The sequence below is a fragment of the Sceloporus undulatus genome, chromosome 1, assembly GCF_019175285.1.
Source record: "Sceloporus undulatus isolate JIND9_A2432 ecotype Alabama chromosome 1, SceUnd_v1.1, whole genome shotgun sequence".
NCBI lineage: Eukaryota > Metazoa > Chordata > Lepidosauria > Squamata > Phrynosomatidae > Sceloporus > Sceloporus undulatus.
The window spans coordinates 310052771-310076448 of record NC_056522.1 but is presented as its reverse complement, the minus strand read 5'-3'; the positions used below and the strand labels follow the sequence as shown (position 1 = coordinate 310076448).

General features: G+C 40.3%; 2 protein-coding genes across 2 annotated transcripts in view; both read left to right on the top strand.

Annotated features, from left to right (window-relative positions):
* RAPSN (receptor associated protein of the synapse) overlaps window positions 1–13466 on the top strand; it is a 22200-nt gene extending 8734 nt beyond the window's left edge. The window contains exons 3-8 of the mRNA XM_042454039.1: window positions 1623–1781; window positions 2993–3091; window positions 3199–3321; window positions 4582–4635; window positions 6694–6893; window positions 12263–13466. Of these exons, the coding sequence (XP_042309973.1) occupies window positions 1623–1781; window positions 2993–3091; window positions 3199–3321; window positions 4582–4635; window positions 6694–6893; window positions 12263–12335 (708 nt within the window). The 3' untranslated portion in view covers window positions 12336–13466. The remainder of the gene's footprint in view (window positions 1–1622; window positions 1782–2992; window positions 3092–3198; window positions 3322–4581; window positions 4636–6693; window positions 6894–12262) is intronic.
* A 4746-nt stretch (window positions 13467–18212) lies between these two features.
* PSMC3 (proteasome 26S subunit, ATPase 3) overlaps window positions 18213–23678 on the top strand; it is a 14186-nt gene continuing 8720 nt past the window's right edge. Inside the window, exons 1-5 of the mRNA XM_042459785.1 lie at window positions 18213–18371; window positions 18555–18635; window positions 20797–20922; window positions 22418–22522; window positions 23153–23215. Of these exons, the coding sequence (XP_042315719.1) occupies window positions 18345–18371; window positions 18555–18635; window positions 20797–20922; window positions 22418–22522; window positions 23153–23215 (402 nt within the window). The 5' untranslated portion in view covers window positions 18213–18344. The remainder of the gene's footprint in view (window positions 18372–18554; window positions 18636–20796; window positions 20923–22417; window positions 22523–23152; window positions 23216–23678) is intronic.

Here is a 23678-nt window from a genome sequence, read left to right as displayed (position 1 = left end):
CATTATATTTTTAACTGGCCTCCTAACATAAATGTCAAACAGGTGAAACCATTTATAGGAGTTTATTTACACAATTTCTTTTTATCATGTTGTATCTGCAGTTAATGATCCAAACATGGTATGGTTACTTCTCACAGGGAAAGTGCTTTAAATAATGTGCTGCATTGTCTAGACTTGTTGCTTTTATTTTTGATGGGCATGGTTTTAATTGCTTATAATTCTATTTGTGGTTTAATTATATTTTAACGTTTGTATGATATGTACATTCAGCTGTGTTGTTTTAGCTTTTGTGAGCTGCCTTGAGTCCTAGGGCTGGGAGAAAGGCAGCATATGATTATGGGCATTCAGCTGTCTTGAAGAGCATTTTCTAACCAAATGAAGTAGTGTCCATCCATGAAGTAAAGTTAGCAATTGCGGAAGGCAGGGCTGCAATGGCCAATGGTCCCTTGGCTGATGGATGAGTCCAGAGTGTACAATTAGTCAGAGCTAACATCACAGGTATTAGGGCTGACTATTCTTTTCTGGCAGGGAGGCGTTTCTAAACCGAGGAACTAAAAAAAGACTAACCAGGAAAGTCAGGTGCTTAACAATTCTATAAAAACTTCTTTAAACCATAAAGAGCATGTGTTTACTATAATAAAACAATGTTGGGCATCCAATGGAATAATGAAACTATATAAACCATTTAGAAAACCATTTACCATACAGTAAAAAATATTACAAAGTAACCATAATGTGAGGTATCTCATTTTAAAAGTGTAACAAATCATCAATAGAACAAACGGAAATAAGTAAGGTAATGTCCATAATACAAATGCAAGTCCATTCAAAGTTTAATAAAACCTGAGTTCTGAAGATCCTGTGGTTTGAAGAAATCTTGGAAATGACTTTTTAAGACTTAAGGTTTAGAATCCTGTGGCTTCAAGGAACTTGAAGATTATGATTTTAGTAGAGCTTCAGGTTTGAAGATCCTATGGCTTGAGAAATCTTGGAAAAAACTTTGTTAGAACATAAGGGTTAGAATCTTACGGCTTCAAGGAACTTGAAGAGACTGTTATTTCAAGTATCTTTTACAACCGTTTCAAGAGGTCTTCATCAGTCCATGCCTTTACACTTCTTTTACATTACTCATATTTAATCCTGGAGGCTTTTGTGTATATTTTTCGCCTTGCAACAGAAGAATATGTATGCAGCTTCTTCCAAAAAATTAATTTATGCTTACATTACAATATTATTCATTTTCTAAATGATTTATATAGTTTGATTATTCCATTGGATGCTCAATATCGTATCATTATAGTAAACATATATTATTTATGGTTTAAAGAAGTTTTTTTTAGTATTCTTAAAAAACTATTCTCACCTAGGCCAGAGATAAAAATCATGAAACCTTTGCGGAGAAGGCCTGCAGCTCCCAGCATTTGTGCTTTTGGGTATGTTGGCTAAGGCTGTCCAACAACATTTGAAGGGCTAGGTGATTTCTATCTCATATTTAAACTGGTTTAGGGACACAAGAATAGGCTCTCTCATTATTGTCTTGACAGTTTTTCCCCCTGCATACAGCCTTACTGCATTTCCGCACCAACACCAATGTCTTTGCCTTTTCCTCTTGTCTTTTCAAGGACTATGAGAAAGCCTTGTTCTTCCCATGTAAGGCAGCTGAGCTGGTGAACGATTATGGAAAGGGCTGGAGTCTGAAGTATCGTGCAATGAGCCAGTTCTACATGGCTGTAGCCTATCAGAAGCTGGGACGCTTGGGAGATGCTATGGAATGCTGTGAGGTACAAACGTTGACCCGTGAAGGTCAGATGGCTCTTGTCACCAGAAGTGGTATTTTATCCAGTTTCAGTTTTATCCGGTTTTAGTTTTAAATTGTTTTCTGGCACATGCTTTGGTGAACATATTATTCTGATGGAATAATATGATCACTTCAACTGAAAGTGAAGCCAAAGGTTTTCTGAACCCATCTCAAGGTGCTGCTTCTTGTTTATAAAAGCCCCGAACAACTTGGGACCAGAATATTTAAAACATTACCGCCTTGCATATAAATTTGTCCCACAGAGGCCCATCTATATGTCCCACCACCACAAGAGGATACCTTAGCTGGACCACAAGGCATGGCTTCTCAAAGAGATTCTCAAAGTTGGTTAGACTGGCCTCTTCACTGTTCGGTACTTTCTATTTTGTAAGGCCTTTGAGCAATTTTAAATGTAAACTCCACTCTGGTGTGCTTTTAAAGATTCCTTTTCTAATGTTTTTAACTTAGCATTTTATGAGCATTAAAAAAACACCATTGTTTTGAAACAGTAAATTCTATGTCATTTTAGACACCAAAATATGAGGCAGAAATAGTTTGAAGATCAGACAGAGGTGAAATACTGTATGCAGAATTGTTCTATACCATTATAGCTTTACATGCAGAAAGTTACAAGTTCAGTTTCTGCTATTTTCTGTTGAATGAATCAGATAGCAGGTGATAGGAAAGTCCATTCTCTAACTGAGATCCTAGAGATCTTCTGCTAGTCAGATTAGACAGTACTAGATTAGAAGGACAGATATTCTACCCTGATACAAGGTAGCTTCTTGAGTAGAGAAAGATATCTGAGAAGAGACAGCAGTATACATCTTATAGCTAGCTCAGGCTTACATAACCTCCAAGGTTTTGGACTTCAGCTCCCATCATCCCCAACTTCCATTTCCATTTATCCGGAAATCTGGGGTTTCCAAATGATCTGGAGGGCACATGTCTGGGGAAGACTGTTCCTGTTACTACTCAATTTGAGTACTATTGGAAGCTGGGATGAATGATCTTTTGAGATCATGAATTATCAATCAATTATCTTTTGAGAGGGAGGGAGGGCCTCTTAAGATATAGTAGAAAGAAGGGGAGTACAGTTTTCTTTCAGGTGGATACAGGATTTTTTATAGCAACCAGGATCTAGGGTGTGATAGAAAAGGTTCAAATTCTGACTCTGCAGGTGTGTCTTGCTAGGAGTCCATGAAGATTGCCCTTCAGCATGGAGATCGTCCTTTGCAGGCGCAGTGTCTGCTGTGCTTTGCTGATATTCACCGCAGCCGTGGAGATGTACAGGTATGAACCATGAACTGATCCTGGGAAACAGGAAGAAAAGGGCAGAGTCAGTCTGAAGGGATGGATTTAAGGCTTGGGTGGTTTTAAGAGTCTCTCTTGTACCACAGACAGCTTTCCCTCGCTATGATTCCTCAATAAGCATCATGACAGAGATCGGAAACCGTCTGGGACAGATTCAAGTGCTGCTGGGTGTGGCCAAGTGTTGGGTGATTCAAAAGGAGCTGGACAAGGTGAGTGATAGACTGAACTGGGAAGGTGGAATAGATCAGTGGTCCCCAAACTTTGGCCCTTCAGATGTTTTGGACTTTAGTTCCCAGAATTCCTGACTGTTAGCCACCTGGCTGGGGCTTCTGAGAAGTAAGTCTGAAACATCTGGAGGATCGAATTTTGGGGACAACTGGACTAGATGATGCTGGATTCCTCTCTGATTGCTTCAACCTCAGCTGTTTCCCTTCAGCCAAGTGCTTAAAATTTATGTGCATTCAATCTTTTATAACAATAAATCTACTTTGTAGCAGCCCAATCTGTGGCTTGGTTTTTTTAAAAAAAATTTGAAAGTGATGGAAAAGGCAGAGTAGAAATTAAACCAATGAATGACTACAATAAATAAATAACTAAAATTGATCAAGAGGAAAGGCAAAACTCCCTAAGATACCAACAGAGTGAAAGGGGATGAATGTAAAGTCCGTTCATTTCTTCTTCAGCTGATTAGTTTGTTTCTTGAAGCAGTAATGCCACTGTACTTATCTAATTACATCTGATGGACACACCATACCATGAAAGGTTTTCAACATGCCTTTTACACAGAAGACTGCATCTAGTTCTAAGTAGTTGGAAAGAGGCAGAAAGATCCTGATGCAAATTTAGCAGAAAAGACAATGATCTTTTTCAAATCCTGAAATACTTTTTTCCCTTCATAACTCCAATCCCTGCACTTCTTGAAGTTTTACAGAAAATTTACCTGGGGCTCCTTCCTGTTGTGTTCCATGTTCATGCACATTGCCCACAAAACTCTTTTAAAAAGCCTCAGACTTTAAATACACTGAATACAAGTACATTGTATTTAGTTATTTTATTCCTGGCACCCCTCAAAAAAGGCTACTGTCCCTACAAATTTCATTCCCCAAAATAAAATAAAGACATAATTTGTTGACTTGTTTGCTTTTATGTTCATGAAGATGATACTGGAGGCATCAAACAATGAACCTAGGTGAAGTTGAACTTGGACCTGAACAAAATATTTATGTCATTCAGAGAGCCTAAAGTGGAATGTCTTCCCTCCCAAAAGAAAAAATCAGATTCCAGAATGATGTTCTGGACAGACCTATTAATCTACTATGAGCACAGATGGGAGTTCAAATAGAAGTTAGCAAAATGCATAATTGTTTTGCAGTCATTTCAGGTGACATGCAAGATGAAAGCAATGGACACAAAGTACAGTAATTTCTGTTACCTCTGTCGTAATATGCTGCCTGTCTTGTTTTCTACAGGCACTAGAAAGCATTGAGAAGGCTTATGAGCTGGCAGAGGGACTGGGAAATAAAGTAAGTTCTCTTTTATTTCTTTGCTATACCAATTAGGAAGCATTTGCTGTTATTTATTACAAATCTATATATCAGTCCATTCACCCTGGCTTCACATATGGGGGGAAAGGTGGGATATAGTGGCCTCATTCCCACTACCTTTTAAATCGGATTGCAAATTGATTTCAACTGGTTCAAACAACCCTGGTCCCCACCTAATCCGAATTGCTGAAGCGATTCTGAGAGGGGGGCCATGCTCCAGACCCATTTAACCCACATCTTTTTGACGCTGATTTTTTCTGCTTCCTTTTCAATAAATCAATTCCACACAAATGTGAACCACAAGTGGATCAGAATCAATTGTAATTTCCCCTTCGGCCAACTGGAACCAAATCATTATGAATCGATTCATTAATAAATGGGAACTACAAGGGGGTTGATGCCAGAAAATGACTGAAAATGCAATTGGGGTAAATGTAGCGTAAACCATGATCCGATGTCAAATCAATCCATCAATTTGGATCACATACTAATTTATCTGTAAGTGGCAATGAGGCCACAGTATGTTAAAAAATAAATAATAAATACCAACCAGTTCTCTGCCTGGCAACAAGACGCCAAGGTAGCAGACAAAAAGTGAAAATGAAAGAAAAATAACATGCAAGAGTATTTTTAAAAGTTAGTGGTAACTTATGAAGGCACTGGAAGGACAGTGACGGAACATGACTATTTTATATGGGCTTATAGTTCTTCTCATTCCTGCTATAGCTGCTGCTCTTTGCAGGTTTGTGGGGATAGAGAGAAGCCTTTTCCCTAGACATATGCTACCTAACAACCAGGACCAGGATAATTGGCGAATCACTTCTGGCAGGCCATTCCAAGTTTTTGGAGCGGTGACAGAAAAGGACCTCCGGGAGGTAACAGCCAGTCTGGTCTTTCTGGATTGTAAGGTTTTCCCCGGAGGATCGGAGTGTACGGGAAGGATTGTATGGGAGGAGGCGTTCCTTCAAGTAGACTGGACCCAGGCCATGTAGGGCTTTATAGGTGATAACCAACACCTTGTACTGTGCCCGGAAGCTAATAGGCAGCCAATGCAGTGATTTTAAAATAGGTGTAATATGGTTGAACTTGGATTTTCTGGCGACCAGTCTGGCTGCCATGTTTTGAATCAACTGGAGCTTCCGGACGTGGCACAAAGGTTGCCCCATGTGGAGCGCATTGCAGAAATCAAGGCGAGAGCTTACTAGAGCATGTACGACCGTTTCTAGGTCCTGCTGCTCCAGGTAGGGGCGCAACTGGCGTATCAGCCGAAGCTGATAACAGGCACTCCTGCCTGTCGCATCAATCTGAGAAGACAGTTGAAGCGACGAATCCAGGAGCACCCCCAAGCTGCGGACGCAGTCTTTCAGGGGAAACGTGACCCCATCTAGAACTGGCGAACTTATCTCCATACCCAGATTGGGATTACCTATCACGAGTACCTCCTTTTGGATTCAGCTTAAGTCTATTTTCCCTCATCCAATCCATTACCGACTTCAGGCAGTCATTCAGGGAGGAGATGCCCTCTTTGGTCACTGAAACAGCCCGAGACATAGAGAAATACATTTGGGTGTCATCAGCATACTGATAACACTCGCCCCATGTCTCCGGATGATCTCACCCAGTGGCTTCATGTAAATGTTAAACAGCATGGGGGACAGAATGGCGCCCTGAGGGATGCTAGATGTCAGCTCTCTCATAGAGGAGCAGCTGTCCCCCAGCATCACCATCTGGAATCTGCCTGAGAGGTAGGAACGTAGCCACTGCAAGGCAGAGCCAGCGATTCCCAACTCTCTCAAGTGTTCCAGAAGGATACCATGGTCTATGGTATCAAAGGCCGCTGAGATGTCCAAGAGCACCAACAGGGCCACACTTCCCCTGTCAATGCACAGATCAATGCACAAATAAAGATGTCAAAGGCTTTGAAAATGGTATTTGTAATCAGGATGGGGACAGAGTGGTTGGATTTACTGAGAGGTTCTCTGTGGTTCCTTGTTTCTTTGTGAGCCTTTTCTTTCACAGTTTTCCCTCTCCACACAGCTTGGCTTGCTGAAGATTCACTGCCTTTGTGAAAGAATCTATCGCACAAAGGAGCAGCAGCAGGAGCTTCGCAACCATGTGGTGAAGTTTCATGAATGTGTTGAAGAAATGGAGCTTTACTGTGGCATGTGTGGTGAATCCATTGGAGACAAGAACCACCAGCTTCAGGCATTGCCCTGTTCCCATGTCTTCCACTTAAAGTAAGGAGCAGAAAAGGATGGAGTATTGGTCCAGGAAGAACAAGAGAGGGGGTATAAAGCCTAAGAATGGATAGATCAAGGCAGATATTCCATAGGGATGTTCATTATTTCAAGCATCTTCTCAGTCATTCTGTGTAAATGCTGCCTTAAGTGATGGGGGAATTCTGGGAATTGCAATCTAACACCAGTTTGGTGAAGAATGCATCAGTGTATGCTCAAACTCAAAGTCAAAACAAGCATGAATAATAAAAAACAATAGAAAATGTTATGAATATAAAAATAGATAGAAAACCAAGTATAGTTTTGTTATCATTATATAATTCAGAGAAATGAAAAAAAGAAGAAAAAGATTTGATAACAAGTTTGCTTACAGCAGCAAGATTAATTATAGCAAGGTATTGGAAAACAAAAATAGATGTAGAAGTGGAGGATTGGTACAAAGAGGTATGGAAATTAGCCATTAATGATAAATTGACATGTAAACTGAAAGTAAAAAAGGACTAAAAGAAATGACTTTGAGGGGATTTGGAAAGAATTTATTGAGAAAGTACTGAGAAAAGAAGATGGAAGATTACTTCCACAAGATGAACTGAAATTCTGGATGGAATATAAGGATGGAAATGGCTCCGGGGAAGGGCGGCACTGAGGGGTATATAAAATAATTTGTTAAAATGTAATAGAATGTAGGGATATATTTATATATGGAAAATTTAAAAAAAAAAAGCATGAATGCTAATCAGAATCATAAAGGGAGGGGCCATAAATGCACAAGGATTTTCCTCGAAGAAATATAATTTAACCAAACATTCAAGTGAAAAAATAACTCTTAAAACTTTAGCCTGCATATCACACCATTTTGTAATATGGGGATATTTACCAAATCCTGACATTTTTGTTTCTTGCATTGCTTGATGGCTGTGGACAGGGTTCCAGAAAAATCTCATCTAGCATCCAAGTTCAGTAAATGATCTTGAAAATATTCCCCTTCTAGATATAGAAACTATGAGCATAGCCAACAGGAGGGAATAACAGAGGCATGGAGGAAAGAGATACAGATCTGCACTTGCAGGATAGCTTCTACTCTGGCTGTTGCAAACATAAAAGCCAGAAGTTCCAGCTCCAGCCACAAACAAGCAAGTGTGTCTGTAGTTGCACATTCAATTTAATATAGTAATTTGCATATCTTTGTTATGGAAAATGAAGCCAACTACTGTAGTTGCTGCTTACCATTTCACTTCAATTTCCCAGGAGAACATTAGGGGCAGTTGCTTTCTGCTTCCATGAATTCTTGGCATTGTTTGGGGCATGGAAGAGAAGGAGAGGAAAGAAAGAAGAGAAGACAGAGTGAAACGTATCTTTTAAAGTTTTAAAGCAAAGCTTCATGCCAATATTAAAATCTCATTTGGGAGAAGTATTATGTTTTATAGAAAGAATTTGGAGGGTGGTTTTGAATGAAGTCTCTGTTAATGAATTGCAATTTGAGAGAGAAAAGAATGTATGATTTCTTATCATGGCTATTAATGGCATTATTGTGACTTTGTAGTGGAGGAGGGAGAAAGGAACATTGAAATTTGTGATACATTGGGAGCTAGGCTATATTGCACCACACAGTAGTAGTGAAACAAGGGAGAAGGAAGAACAAGGGAGAAGAACTGTTGAGTTGTGTTAAGGATCTGCCCACTGAAAATGAATACACAGATGCTTAAAACCAGATGGTATTTGAAGGTCAACCATTCCAAACTCATGTCTACATTCAGGATACAGCATCCTTTGCACACTAAAATGGACCAAAAATGTTAAGCATAGTCTGTTGACATAGTGAATAGAACTGCATGCTGGGAGCTGTAACAGGCAAGTGAACTGAACCAGTGGTTGGAGCATTACTTCAAGTATGGTACTTCCACATTGGAAAGTCCTATCATCAGCTATTGTGTCTTTCTAACAAGTGATTCCCTTTTATTTAATTTTTATTCTTTTAGTAAAGGGGGAAATACTTGGGAAGGTTACAAATCCAAGATGACATTGTCTGGAGACACCATAAAATTCTGTGCATCAGGCATGCAGATTGCACAATGAAAGCCTTGTCTGAAACCACCCATGGAATAAATAGGCAAGTTAAGGGAGTAGTTTGGAAGCCTGACTGTAAACAAAGAGTGCTTCAATGCCAGCATCAAAAGGAAAATAGCAAATGAGCTCACGGCTGGATGATCTTGGCAGCCACTAGCTGGCAAGGCTAACTTTAGCATGTAGTAAATAGCAGAGCACAAGTATGCAGAAACTGTCTGTTGGGGGGCAGGATTTTTGTGAACAAGCTGATAGCTTAGTCAAGGCAAATGTGAGTCCTAAAATATAAATTGCGGCAGAGTTGCTCAGCTTCCTTCAATAGAGAGTAAAACATCCTCTGTAACAGATCTGGAAAACAGAAATAGCAAAAGGGAGTAAGGATGGAAGTGACTGTGTTTTTAAATTCCATATACAACCTTAAATATATCTTTAAGGGGAAATGATCCTTATAATTTTTTCCTACTATGTTTAAAGTACAGAGTCATTATATTATTAAAAAAGTGAATACAGATGGAACCCATTATAGAAGGTGCAGATGATATCAGGTATCTGCCTTAATCGGCTGGTTTATGTGATTAGAAAATTCTATACCAGAAGAGACTGAGTTGGATCCAGACAAACTTTGTGGAACTTGGGTCTCATTGAAATCCCATGGACAGATTATTCATTACACAAGTCCTGTTGAAATCATCTGGTACTAAATTCATGTAATCTAGGCTGCATAAATCCCACTGACCAGAATGGGATTTACATTTGTGTTAACACATATAGGCCTGATACAGACAGCCAAAATAAAGCTGCTTCGAGTCACTTTGAAGGTATGGTGTTTCAACGATGCACGAGTCCAGAAGCCACGCCAAAGCCATGCTCCGGTCCTAAGGACTGGAGTGCAGCTTTGGTTCAGCTTCCAGAGACTCTTGGGGCACATGCATCATTGAAACACCATACCTCCAAAGTGACCTGAAGCAGCTTTATTTTGGCCTGTCTGTATAGGGCCATAGTACTCCAACTCACTGCGTTTGTACTAATGTTTATACTATGCATTTAATATTGTTAGGTGCTTTCACTTGTTTTAAAAGAAAAATTAAATGTACTTTTAAAAAAATGCATTTGCAAATGTTATACACATTTAGATACATAACTTTTCTCTACAAATATATGGATAAGGAGTGGATTTCACATTAAAAAAGCATCAGCATCATGTCCAAGCCAGAGTTTAGTATGTCCAAATTATAAATTAAGCCATATATGATATTATAATTTATATCTGTGTATTTTAAGAACTCATAGACAAAAACCAATGCAACAAGTATGTCAACGTTTTAGAACAACAGGAAAAAAACTGATTGTTACTGAATTTGCATCCTAACTCCCAAGGCAACCTAGCTCTCAAAAACTAAACTATTAAATGCTCAGTGTTCTAAGGTTAAACTAGACATCGATATGATGTATTTTTATAGCACAAATCCTAAGTGCATATTTAACTATTAAATTCCCCCTTACTTCCACTCACTGAAAAAACAGCAAAGAAGCTTGCCAGGAGCTCCCTTGCTTGATGGGGGAACCCCTGCAGGCTACATCAGTCCCACCGGCTGGTAATTCCATATAGACTTATCACCTTAGAAAATTTAGGGCTCTTAGCAACTGTGCCTCATTTCTTAGCACACCGGACACTGCTGGAGGAATAGATTTTTCCTTCAGCTCCTTAGGCATCTCCCAAACCTGCTTAAGAGGACTCAGGGTCCCCTCCAGAACAGATCAGAGGAAGATGAGAAGTGGAAAATAATAGTTCATTGGAATCCTTACAGTTGATCTAATCATTAATTTTAAAAATTCAAGGGAGTTTATCAGACAAGGGAAATTGGAAGTACAGTATAATGGTTTGGGCCCAGGTTACTTGGAGGACCGCCTCTCCCCATATAATCCACCCCGCACACTCAGGTCAACCGGGAAGAATCTGTTGAGGGTTCCGACTGCGAAATATGCGTCGACCTCGCAAAGGGCCTTTTCTATCTCGGCCCCCAAAATTTGGAACACCCTTCCCAATGTGCTCCGCTCCATCACCTCCCTGGATCTCTTTAAAAAGAAACTTAAGCCCTTTTTCTTCCATCAAGCTTTCCCCCATGTGCTCTGATATCATGTGGTTCCCCCCCTATATGTATTTTGCATCATGGATCATCAGCTCAGCTTGGCTTTGACTTGGGTTAATAGTTTTTAAATTGTAATTGAAATTTTCTACACAGTTTTATCATATGTATATATTGTAATTTTATTTTGTACTGTTGTATTGTTGCATTATTTTGTTCTGTACACCGTTTTGATCAATGTGGAAAAGCGGTATAGAAATAAATTTTATTATTATTATTATTATTATAATCCAATGGCAATCCGAATGTAATCATGGGGTTTCACGTTATTGCGTGATAGACTACCATACACAATTTCGGGCAATGTCAAGCTATTTTCAGACAATGGGAAGCCAGTTCGAACACAATTCGAATTCACGTAAATTCGCTGAACTAGCGAATTCACGTGAATGCGTTCTGGTCCCGCTTTCTTTTCATTCGAAATTAAGAGAAATTCCTCCCGTGTGATAAACTCCAAGGTGTCTTAGTCTTGCTTTAAAAATTATAGTATTTCATTTTGGTGCCCAGTTAAAACCAGACTTTTTATTACTGCCTGTGGGTCCCCATGTATTTTCCCTCCGCCCCCACTGCCCAATGTATGTGTACATGGTGTTAAACAGGCTGTTTTAACTCATTAAATGGTCTGAATATTTTTAGTCTAATTACATTACATTTTGTTGTTTTAAATTCTTAATTATGTACTTATACACCATTCTGAGATACCCTGATAGAAGATGGAATATAAATATTTTAATAACTATAACACCCGTAGTTACATTTAATTAAAACATGCCACAAATGCCAAAACAGCAGTTACAATAACTTTTAACACTTTAGGTTCACATCTTGAAGTACATAGTTTCATATATGGAACTATTAATTTTTTTAAAATTCAACTAGAAAATTTAATTATTTCAGTTTTAATCATTGGGTTGGTTGAATTAATCTTTTAAAAATTAATAAATTGCCTATCTTCCTTGTTCCATATCCTACCTTTCTGTTCATGACAAAAATTTCCTTAATAGTTATTTAAATTACTGTACTTGGAAAGTGCTCCTATGAGAGAAGGCAGCCACAGCAGAAATAGCTATCAGATCTTCCGTTTCCATGAGGATGAGAAATTTAAATCTAAACCTTACTTGAACTCATGCTTAAACTGTGTTATTCTTTCCACTATAGGTGCCTCCAGACCAATGGGACACGTGGTTGCCCCAATTGCCGACGCTCATCCGTTAAGCCAGGATTTGTGTGATCTGCTGAACCTATATGAGTTCTTTTTATAGGCACCAAAAAGCAGAGCATTGAAGCATTTTTTGGCACATAGTGATATGGAGAAGGCAAATCCACAGTCTAAGCAGAGGATCTTCTGCAACATGTCAACCTCGATCTGTGCCACTTCACGTTCCACATATCTTAGTTGTGGATATCTATGAGGAGTTCTGTGGCATCTCCTTCCACAAAGCCAATTATCACAACCAATATGTCACCTCTGATTCTTTAAGGGCGTTGTCTGCCATGGCTTCCCACAATTCCAGTCCTCTCACTCTCCTGTGCTGGTAGCTTCAGGTAGCTTCCACCAGATCTGACTCACTAACCCCACACCTTTGTTCGTATTCATTCCTTGTGGGAAACCATGTGATCATGATAATGTGATGGTTTATTTTTTCCTCTTGGATTTATTCACCTTATAGCTTTTTCGTAGCTATGGGAGACAGCAATCCCCCCCCCCAGATACTGTTCTAAGCTGCCATTCTCTTAACATTGTTAGACTCTTCTTAATAGCATACTTTGGATGACTAACAGCAATTTCCCATCTATGCACTGGAAAATTAATAAGAGATTTGAAATGTAAAACATGCTCTTTCTGAGCTTGCCTAGTGTATTACATTAGTTTTGAACCTTTGGCCTTCCAGATGTTTTAGACATCAGCACTCAGAATCCTTGACTATTGGCCATGCTGGTTGGGTTTTCTTGAAGATAAGCATCTGGATGGCCAAAGGATGAGAACTCGTCTTAGAACATTCAGATCTGTGATCTTCTCATCTGCCTTTCAGCAATGTGCTTTTCTTGTTTTGTGAGTATGTATTTTCACTGTATGCTGGTGGTTCTTCCCACTGTATCAAATTCCCTTGACCTGAGATCTACACCATCTAGTCTGTTCCCACAAAATGTTCAGTTGCTCCATGCACTGTGACGAGGAAAGGCTCTCTGTATGGGCAGTCTTAGGGAAGGATTTCTTGTCTTTTATTCCTTTGCCATAGTTGTGCTATTAAACAGTCAGAAACAGTGATCTGTCTGCAATTGTGGTGTTGTCAGCAGTATATTTATACTTTCTGTAAACTATTTATATATACAGGAATCAATAAAGCTGTATCAGCCTTTAGCTCAATGTGTTCAAATTAATTTGACAAGGTTGTAGCCTCCCTGACCAAAAGAAAATTGGACAGGGAATTGCTCACTCAGCAGTCCTTGAACAAAAAAAAAACTACAAAGGAAGATTAGATAGAGAAACATCAGAATTGGAATACATCCACAAACTCCAAACAGTGGGTTGAACAGAGGCAATGGTTTCCTGGCAAATTACACATATTATAACACTAGTTAACACTCCAGCCTCATGAGGGCTTTCTTGGCCAGTTTATCATAATTCCTTTCTAGTTCCCAGACAACATCACACAACAGTCCAATAATTTCCTCCATCATTCACATGGTTATCTACTCACCTTGGCTTTAGGCAACACCTTTCCTCCTGCCTTAGTCCCCCCACCCATTGTTAAAACTGATTTTAACAATGTGTTGGAAATGTCAAAAAAGAAAAGGGAACTATTTCCACAGCTGGTGGAAATGTAAAGAGGCATAAAAATTCTGGAAAAGAATTCATACATTAATGTCGGATTTCCTACAACTGGAGATTCCCTATGACCCTTTACTTTTTCTATTAAACATGGTGGACTGTGAAATATTAAAAATAAAGGTGGAACGATCACGTATAATATTATATATGGTCACACTAGCAAGAATTTTATATGCACAATATTGGAAACCAGATAAGGAATGGCTCCTAAAATTAATAGAAGCAAGAATTCTAGATATCTTAACAGCTATTCTAAAAGACAAAACTAAAAACAATGCCGAAAAAGAATGGGGATGCCTAAAAATTTATGGAGAAAGAAAAGTTTAAAGTTGTGAAGTTGAAGGCTTTCATGGCCGGCATCCATCGTTTTTTGTGGGTTTTTCGGACTATGTGGCCATGTTCTAGAAGAGTTTCTTCCTGACGTTTCACTAACATCTGTGGCTGGCATCTTCATATAACCACTCTTCATATATACCCACTCTCTTCCAGGTCAGCATTCTCTGAAGATGCCAGCCACAGATGCTGGCGAAACATCAGGAAGAAACTCTTCTAGAACATGGCCACATAGCCCGAAAAACCCACAAAAAACTAAAGTCTAAAGTTGATTTAAAGAAAGAAAATGTTGGCTTTGTAATTAATTAAGGAATTAAGTTAAATGAATATAATATTCAGAATAATTTAAGTTTTGATATGGTATAACATTAGACAAGGGAAGACAAATAATTCTCTCTTTTGAGATGATTCTGATTATTAAGAAGTGTTAAGATGGAAAGATATAATTTTAAACTTGATCATTATGTTTGTTATTGGATAAGTATTGTTGATGTTGTTTAGTCTTGGCTTATTTTGTCATATGTGTATATATGTGTGTAGGTTTTTTAAGTCTTAATAATAAATTCTAAAAAAACCAACCTGATTTTGTCACCTCATCACAATACTCATACATTTTACATTTCCGTTGCTATTCACACATTCAGCCAGTTCATGCATAGCTGTGTTCCCACGCACACTTCGCTCCATCCATCTGATGAAGTACACTTAAGTCTACAAAAGCATGTGCTACCAACATCTTTATTTAAGGTCCAAAACACACTGCTGAAATAATCCAGTCTGAGATCGCTTTTAAGGGCCCTGGCTTAGCGCCAGGGAATCCTGGGAACTGTAGTTTATTGTGGCACCAGAACTCTCAGACGGAGAAGGCTAAATGTCTCACAAAACTACAGTTCCCAGAATTCCCTAACACTGAGCCAGGGCAGTTAAAGCAGTCAGACTGGATTATTTCTGCAGTGTGTTTTGGACCATAGTTAGTCTCAAAGGTCGTACAAGATCTGTTTACATACTGATCTAGGCTAACATGGCTATGAATTCAGAAATGCATGCTGTGGGTAGGAGAAAATAACATAGGGGAAAAGCATTTTTCTTGTTGCAAGAGCCACTGGGCAGAGGGTAACCACAAATAAACATATTAAAATGTGTCTAACTCTATAACTGGTTACCCCAGTTCTGGCTTTGTTACTGGCTGCTGATGCCATTTGTTCAAAGTGAACAGTATATGGAAAATCAGAATACTATGAAATCAGAAGAAGACTGAGAGTGGAGAGGGTAGCTGGGAAAGAATTGGGAAAAGGTTCTAAAATGCAAAGATATACAACTTAGCACAAAAGTTAGACTCATACAAGCCATTGCATTCCCTATTACCATGTACGGATGTGAGAGCTGACAGTTAAGAAAGAAGATAGGAAGAAAATCAATTCATTTGAGATGTGGTGCTGGAGGAGAGTGCTGTGGAAAAAAGACAAACAAATGCGTCCCTGTGCAGATCAAGCCAGAAATCTCCCTGAAAGCCAAGATGGCAAAACTGAGGTTGTTGTACTTTGGACACATCATGAGAAGGCAGGACTCATTACAAAAGACAAAGATGCAAGGAAAGGTCAGATGTAGTAGAAAGAGGAAGGCCGCATGCTAGATGGAGGGACTGTATTAAGGAGGTCACAGGTATGAAATTGCAGGAACTAAGCAGAGCAGTGGAGGACAGGGGGTCTTGGAGATGTCTCATCCACAGGGTCCCCATGGATCAAGATTATCTCAAGGACGGTTAACAACAACACATACGAAAACCCAGTATACAGAAACACATCTTAGACCTTGCTGCATGGTTCTGTGTTGACACTGTTTAAATAAAAAAATGCAACCATATCTGAAGAGCAGCTATGAAATCAGAATCCCAAATCATGACTAAAAAGTTTAGATTTTGTTGAGGTTCAGAGTCTGTATTTTACTTTTGTGACAAAGGCTACTCCAGAGAAAATGTATACTCTCTAGCCAACTGTCATGGTCCTTACCTTATTCATTGTCCCTACTCATCTCTTCCCCTATTTCCTAGGAGAGATTCAAAGTATTGACATAGGAAGTTATGAATGACAACATGACAGCAGCTCAAAAGACAAATGGAGCAGGGAGCAGAAGGTCCCTTGGAACAAATTTCTTCATTGTCAATGATCCCCACATTGCAAGTTGCTGTGGGAGTTACACCAATGCTGTATCACAATCTTGCAACCAATTGCTATCAGCTACTTGGCCTGTGGAGAGCCAGCATGGTGTTACGGTTTGAGTGTTGGACTATGACTCTGGAGACCTGGGTTCAATTTCTGCTTGGCCATGAAACTCACTGGGTGACATTAGGCAAGTCTCACACACTCAGCCTCAGGAGAAGTTAGGGTCACCATAAGTGGTAGGGTCATTTTAGGGTCACCTTAAGTCGGAAACGACTTGAAGGCACACAACAACAACAACAAACTTGGCCTGTACTGGTGATATACATCATGGATTTTGGTTCCACAGCAATATTATTAGCAGGGTAGGTGCTTGTTGTTACAGGCCCTCAAGTTGTCTTTGTTTCCAGCTTATAATGACCCTAAAGCAAACCTATCACAGGGTTTTGATGGCAGGTTCCTTCACAGGTTTGCCATTGCCACCCTCTGAGACCGAGAGTGGTCACACAGTTGGTTTCCATGGCTGAGCTGGGATCTGAACACTGGTCTCCAGAGTCATAGTCCAGCACTCAAACCACTGCACCAATAGGCATTTACCCATGCTCCCACCAAAAAAGAGGCCACTGATTTGCGTAAGATGCAAGCGCTGGCTTATATGGATAGAAGCAGAATTTTATTTTATACTCTAAATAGAATTGCAACAAAATACATCTAAAGTGTGTTTTGGACCCTAATGTAGCCCCTCATCCTCACTGCAGAAATAACTTGGTTTGACCCCACTTTAACTGCAAGGGCTCCATCGTATGGAATTCTGGGAATTCTGGGCACTGTACCAGCTCTACTCTGGTGCCACAACAAACTACAGTTCCCAGAACTCCACAGCATGGAGCCATGACAGCTAAAGTGGGGCCAAACTGGATTATTTCTGTAATGTGGATGCAGCCTAGAAAATATTATACTACAACTTCTTCCTCACAGTTCATCTCAAAGGTGCTGCAAGAAGCTTCCTTTGCCATAATGCAGTGGCCCCCAAACTGTGCCCTTTAAGTGATGTTGGACTTCAGCTCCCAGAATCCTCAGCCATGTTGGCCAATAGTGTGAAATTCAGGGAGCGGAAGTCCAAAAAAATCTATTGAAGGGCACTGTTTGGAGACCACAGCTTACTGGAAGCTGGGGAATCCAGTAACATCCAATGATGCCTTTATGGGGCCAACCAAAACGCACAAATCACATGTTGCAAACTTTTGAAGTCACACTGGCTTCTTCTTCATCAGGAAAACAAGGGGAAAGAAATGGAAGATGTTAGTCATAATAGGCCTAAATTTGTGTTTCTGGCCTTAGTTCTGGTCTCTATTTAATTGCTCTTTGACTATGATTTTATGATGCGGGAGGATTGGGATTGGGGATTGTTTATAATTGTGCATTTTTATTCTTATGATAGTTTATTGTGATATTTTGTGTTGTAATCCGCCTTGATTCCCTCATGATAAAGGCGGAATATAAATAAATTATATGATTATTATTGTTGTTGTTATTAGTTCAGATGTTAGGGAGGACTATCTGCAGGCCATGGGGTCACTGACGGATTTTCAAAGCCAAGGCAATTCAAGGTCCATTTGCAACTCAAAGCCAGGGAGCGCATAGCCCTCTGAGGCTTCCGTCGTTGCCCCAAACCAAGATGGCGGCGGCGGCGGAGGCAGTACCATCCCTTACTTTCTCTTGAGCGTCGTCACGTGACGCGAGTCCGCGGAAGGCGACTACTACTCGGCAGATTCGACGCTGCCGTAAAGCTGGCCGGCAGGAAGGCGGCGAGGGGATTGCGACAGTTGTGAGGCGGCGGAAGTAAAGCAATTTCCCCCGAGTGTGTGGAATCCGCCTTTTCGAAGGCGGCGCTTATTTGCTCAGCGAGAACAAGATGGCGTCGGTGTGGGACGAAGCGGAGGTGAGGGGAAGCGGAGCCCCATTTAAGGAGTGCTCTAGGAGAAGGGGCGCTTTATCGGCTTGTAGCCGTGGCTCCCGAGGGGGCTCCTCCTCCTCCTCCTCGGGCCCTTCTCGGGGGAGGAGGCCAGGGAGGGAGCAGAGGAGCAAGGACCCGCCATCATGACGCTGTGTTTTCTCCCTCCAGGATGGCATCGGCGAGGAGGTGCTCAAGATGTCCACCGAGGAGATCGTGCAGCGGACCCGCCTCCTGGACAGCGAGATCAAGGCAGGCGAGGGACCTTCCTCCTCCGCAGCCGCTGCTGCTCCAAAACACTCCGCAGAAATAGCCCACTCTTTTCTGGCTCAAGGCTATGGAATTCTGGGAGCTGGAGTTTGTTGTGGGCCTGGAGCGGAGCAGGAGGGGCGGGTCATAGAACCATAGAGTTGGAAGAGACAGGAAGGGCATCCAGCCCAGCCCCTTTATTCTGCCATGCAGGAACTCTCAATCAAAGCATCCTCTTTGGCAGATGGCCACCCAGCCTCTGCTTGGAGACCTCCAAAGAAGGAGAGTCCACTACGCTCCGAGGAAGGAGTGTCTTCCACTGTCAAACAGCCCTCACTGTCAGGAAGTTCTTCCTAATGTTGAGGTGGAATCCTGGAGCTTTACATCCATTGCTCTGGGTCCTGTTCTCTGGAGCAGCAGAAAACAAGCTTGATCCCTCCTCAGTATGACATCCCTTCAAGTATTTAAACAGGGCTCTCATATCACCTCTTAGCCTTCTCTTCTCCAGGCTAAACATCCCCACCTCCCTAAGTCTCTCCTCTTAAGGCACAGTTTCTAGACCCCTCTGGACATGCCTCATTGAACTCCAAACCCCAGAATGCCACAGGAGGCAGCCAGAGCAGTTAAAGCAGAATAATAGCACTATAACCATGTAGTATGATAACATCCATAGTTTCTAGGGTCTGTTTAAAAGCAGGTGATGAGGGATGCAGCCAGACCTCTTTGGATGTACTATATACACACAGCTATAAGCTGACTTTGTGTTTAAGTTGAGGGCAGGTTTGGGGATCACAATTATGGATTTTGTTATGACCTGGGAGTAAAACTTGGGATCATGTAACAAAGGATCTAAAGGATGAAGCAAAGGAAAATAATGCCAAAGAACTTAACAAAATTCCAACACTAAAGGCTGGATGGATGAGAGAGTAGAGTGGGTTCAATGGTCCCAGCCTCCAGATTACGCTCTTGCCTTTCCCCAGGAGATGGTTCCTTTTTGTATAAGAGTTAAAGCACAGCACTTACATTGACCCACAGATAAGTCGACTCAGGTATTTTGGGTCAATTTTTGAGTAAAATTTGTAGACTTATACACGAGTATATACAATAAATACAACCAGTCTTCCTTATCCATGGATTCAAGCATTCACTGTTTGAATTTATTAATACATACATATATATATGAATTCCAAAACGCAGACCTTGATTTTGCCATGTTATATAAGGGACACCATTTTACTACTCCATTTTATTTAATGAGACTTGAACATCCACAGATTTTGGTAACCAACCGGGGATCTTGGAACCAAATCCCAGTGGATACCAAGGGACCACTGTATTCTGTTATGTAGAATAATAGAGGAAAGAGGGAATTCCCCAGCATTTTTGTCAAAGACAGTTCAGGATTTTAAAGGCTAATGCTAGCACCTTGAATTGAACCCAGAACCAGAAAGATAGCTAGTGAAGTTCCTACAATATAGCAACAATACCACTGTATAATCACCATAATATGGTTGGTTCTGATAGCCCCCATTAACAATCTGCCACAGCATTTTTAGATTAACTGAAGTTTCCAGACCGTTTATCAGGATGGCCTCATAAATTGAGACTATTACAGTAGTCATATCTGGAAGTAGGCAGGTCCGAGTTCTCCCACAAAGGATGCACTTGGTGACTTGAACAGAGCTGGAAAAAGGCACTTTCATTGTCTGCGCATCTGAAAACAGTAACAAGCTGGGAACCTGTTGCTGCCGGACTTGGAGCTTGTTGCTTCAGGAGGAAATTGCCCTATATTCAAAATGGTCTGGGCACCTTTTCCAATATTATCAGCATTCCCAGCAGACAGCACTTCTGCCTTACTTTGGTTAAATTTCCATTTGGTCATTCTTGTTCACTAAAAACAAAAACCCCACCCCTAAGCATTCAGGATTCCCACCACCTTACTAGGATTTGATGGTGGAAACAAGAAAATTTTGCAGCCCAAATCTACATGTAGATGTTTTAAAAAAGCATGGGACACAAGATGGAATATTGTGCTAAACCTGAATGCTAAAGTCCATGGGTAGAACAGCAGCTCCCTAACAGTTCAGGCTGGATTGTGCTTTCAGGATTGACCACACTTGGTTTAAAGTAATTGTTTATTTAAATGTCTACTATGGATTTACAGATCATGAAGAGTGAAGTATTAAGAGTAACCCATGAGCTACAAGCCATGAAAGATAAGATCAAAGAAAACAGTGAGAAGATCAAAGTGAATAAAACCCTGCCTTACCTTGTTTCCAATGTCATAGAGGTGAGTAATTTTTCTCTCCCCTTCCCTTTACTAGGAAAAGTGACACTTAATATGATTGTTTATTAGCACAGATGATTGTGTAGTGCTTTGGAAGAGGGCCTTCAGTTATTTTAATTTGTTTATTGCTTTAAAGAACATTTTAATACACTTGTCATGACAATAAAGTTTTCTAACTATGAATTGGCATGATTGCTTAGTAAGACATTTTGGCTGAAGTCTTAATAATAATTGTAGGGGCATAAGCACTATTGTGTACACTGAGCATATAGCTAGGACTGAGTAGTTGTCTCTTTGCCTGTGCTTTAATGTTTTATCTGAAAAATTAAATGTAGTCTTAATTATAAAGTGTAAAGACGAAGCCACATTTCAGGATTACCACAATGATCTGCATGCTTTCTTTCCATTCCTAAATCAATTTGCTTGTTCTCTTCATTTGAAAATTCTAAAGAAGATGTCGAAGTACAAGTTTTTAAGGTCATTTTTCTTCATCTGAAACCAGGGTGGGGGCTGTTTGGCAGATGCGTGATATTAAAATACAGTGGTACCCCGGGTTACGAAAGTAATCCGTTCCGCGGAGCCCTTCGTAACCCGAAATCTTTCGCAAGCCGAAATTGCCATAGGCGCTAGCGCTGGAAGCCGCGATTCCGTGTGAAAAAGCGCCGAAAAGCACCAAAAATTTTTTTTGTAACCCGGAAAAAAAAACATAACCCGAAACAGTTTTTTCTAATGGATTTTTTTCGTAACCCGGAAATTTCGTAAGGCGGTGATTTCGTATCCCAGGGTACCACTGTATATTAAATAAGTTCTATCTTTCTCTTATTTTGTCTAAGCTTCTCAAAGAAGCAGAATCATTTTGATGCCTTTGGTGGGGTACACGCTGCCAGAAAGAGGCGCATCCCTGACGCCTCTCTTTGCTCCGCAGGAGCGCCGCAGCAACCAAATTGCATGGCATTCCTGCACAGCAAAAAAGGAGTGCCAGGAAGCGGCTCCTTTTTGTGGCGCACTTCCACTGCCTCAAAGCACCAGCAGCAGTGACATTGCAGCTGTGCCGCCCCATTTGGAGGTGGCACAGCTGTGATGTCACCGTTATGTGCCACGTCTGGTGGGTGTGCTGCAGCTGTAGCGCCCTTGTCACTTGTGAGGGCTGCTGGGCGTGTGGGCACTCCGCCCACCAGGCAACCTTCACACATGACGAGGGCACCTCAAAGGCCCGTCTGTTCCAGGCTTTTGTTTTCTTTACCTTCTGGACTAAAATGTGTTACATATTTCTTTTCTAATCTTAATCCTAATCTATTTACCACTTATCCCCATGAGATTTCTGTGAATCTCATTGGTACTTCTTTATGAGTAATGGTCCAAAATCAGTTTAGAGGCCGGACAGACTAGATCCTAACTGATGATTGTCAAATATCTATTTGTCTCATCCTTTTTCTGTGCATGGAATATGCTGTGTTCATGAATGCTTGACCAGTATGACTGAACCTTTCACCTCTAGTTACTGGATGTTGATCCCAATGACCAAGAAGAAGATGGAGCAAATATTGACCTTGATTCTCAAAGGAAGGGCAAGTGTGCTGTAATCAAAACCTCCACACGTCAGGTGAGAGTAACATGATGAGAAGGTGTTTTCAGATATAGTAACATATCGGAAGATTCATTAGTATACTGAGTTGTTCAGTATTATCTTCTCAGTCTGGTAGCTCCCCTCCAAAGTGTTTACTAACAGAAGTAATCTTTAACTGGAGAGTCCAGGGATTGCATTAAATACATATGTGCCAAAAATATACACTTGGCCTGTCCCACCTGATTCTAAGAAGCTTGTCACAGACAAGATCATGGCACAGCCTTCCAGAAGGGATCTACCTGGCTTTCAAGCATGTGTTTATTTAATCACATTTTATTTCTGTCACAGAGCTACTAAGCAAAATGAACTGTTGGTTCTATTCTTATTGCAGTTTTAAGATTGTGTATGAAAAGTAGTTGATGTAGAGTTTAGGCTTGGTATATAGTTAGAAACAAAAAGTCAGGATGTAAATTTTGAAATAATAAATGTGCAGTAACTCTGTTCCTGTCAGCAAGTCCTCTTTTTAATTTAAATCCTGAGCATCCTGAATCTATAGCAAACATAATACTTTCAGAGCAAAAAAGCCAGATGTTTGGAAAATTCTGAAAGAACCTAAACTGAGTCAAGTTGTAAATAGCATCATTTTCATTGCTTTTTCTTCAATAGACTTATTTCCTGCCTGTGATTGGGTTAGTTGATGCTGAAAAATTGAAGCCTGGAGACTTAGTGGTGAGTAGTTTCTGTTCTATACAAGCCTGAATAACAACAAACATTTATTCAGTTTGTTTTATAATAAATGAAAACACCCCTGAGTTTCCATGAAAGATTTATAGTAATTCTTGGTGCATTTCTGTTGTACCTTAGTAACAGTGTAAAGAACTTTACAGCAGTTGACTATGGTATATTAAAAAAATCTATATTTTATTTATTTATTTAATCACATTTATTTATTGAATTTATACTCCACTTTTCTCCCAGGATGGCATCCAAGACAGCTATGTACTTTGTGCATCCTGAGTTTATTTTGCAGAAGGATTCCCTGATGTTGCATTAAGGGGCTCTTGAAAAATATACCTTGCTTATTCATCTCATACTGAATCTTGGCATATTGGGTACAAGAATTGTTTTCTCAGTTCATGCCTCAAATTGACTGTTTGTTATGACTTAAACAAAGATTCATTTCCTTCTATGG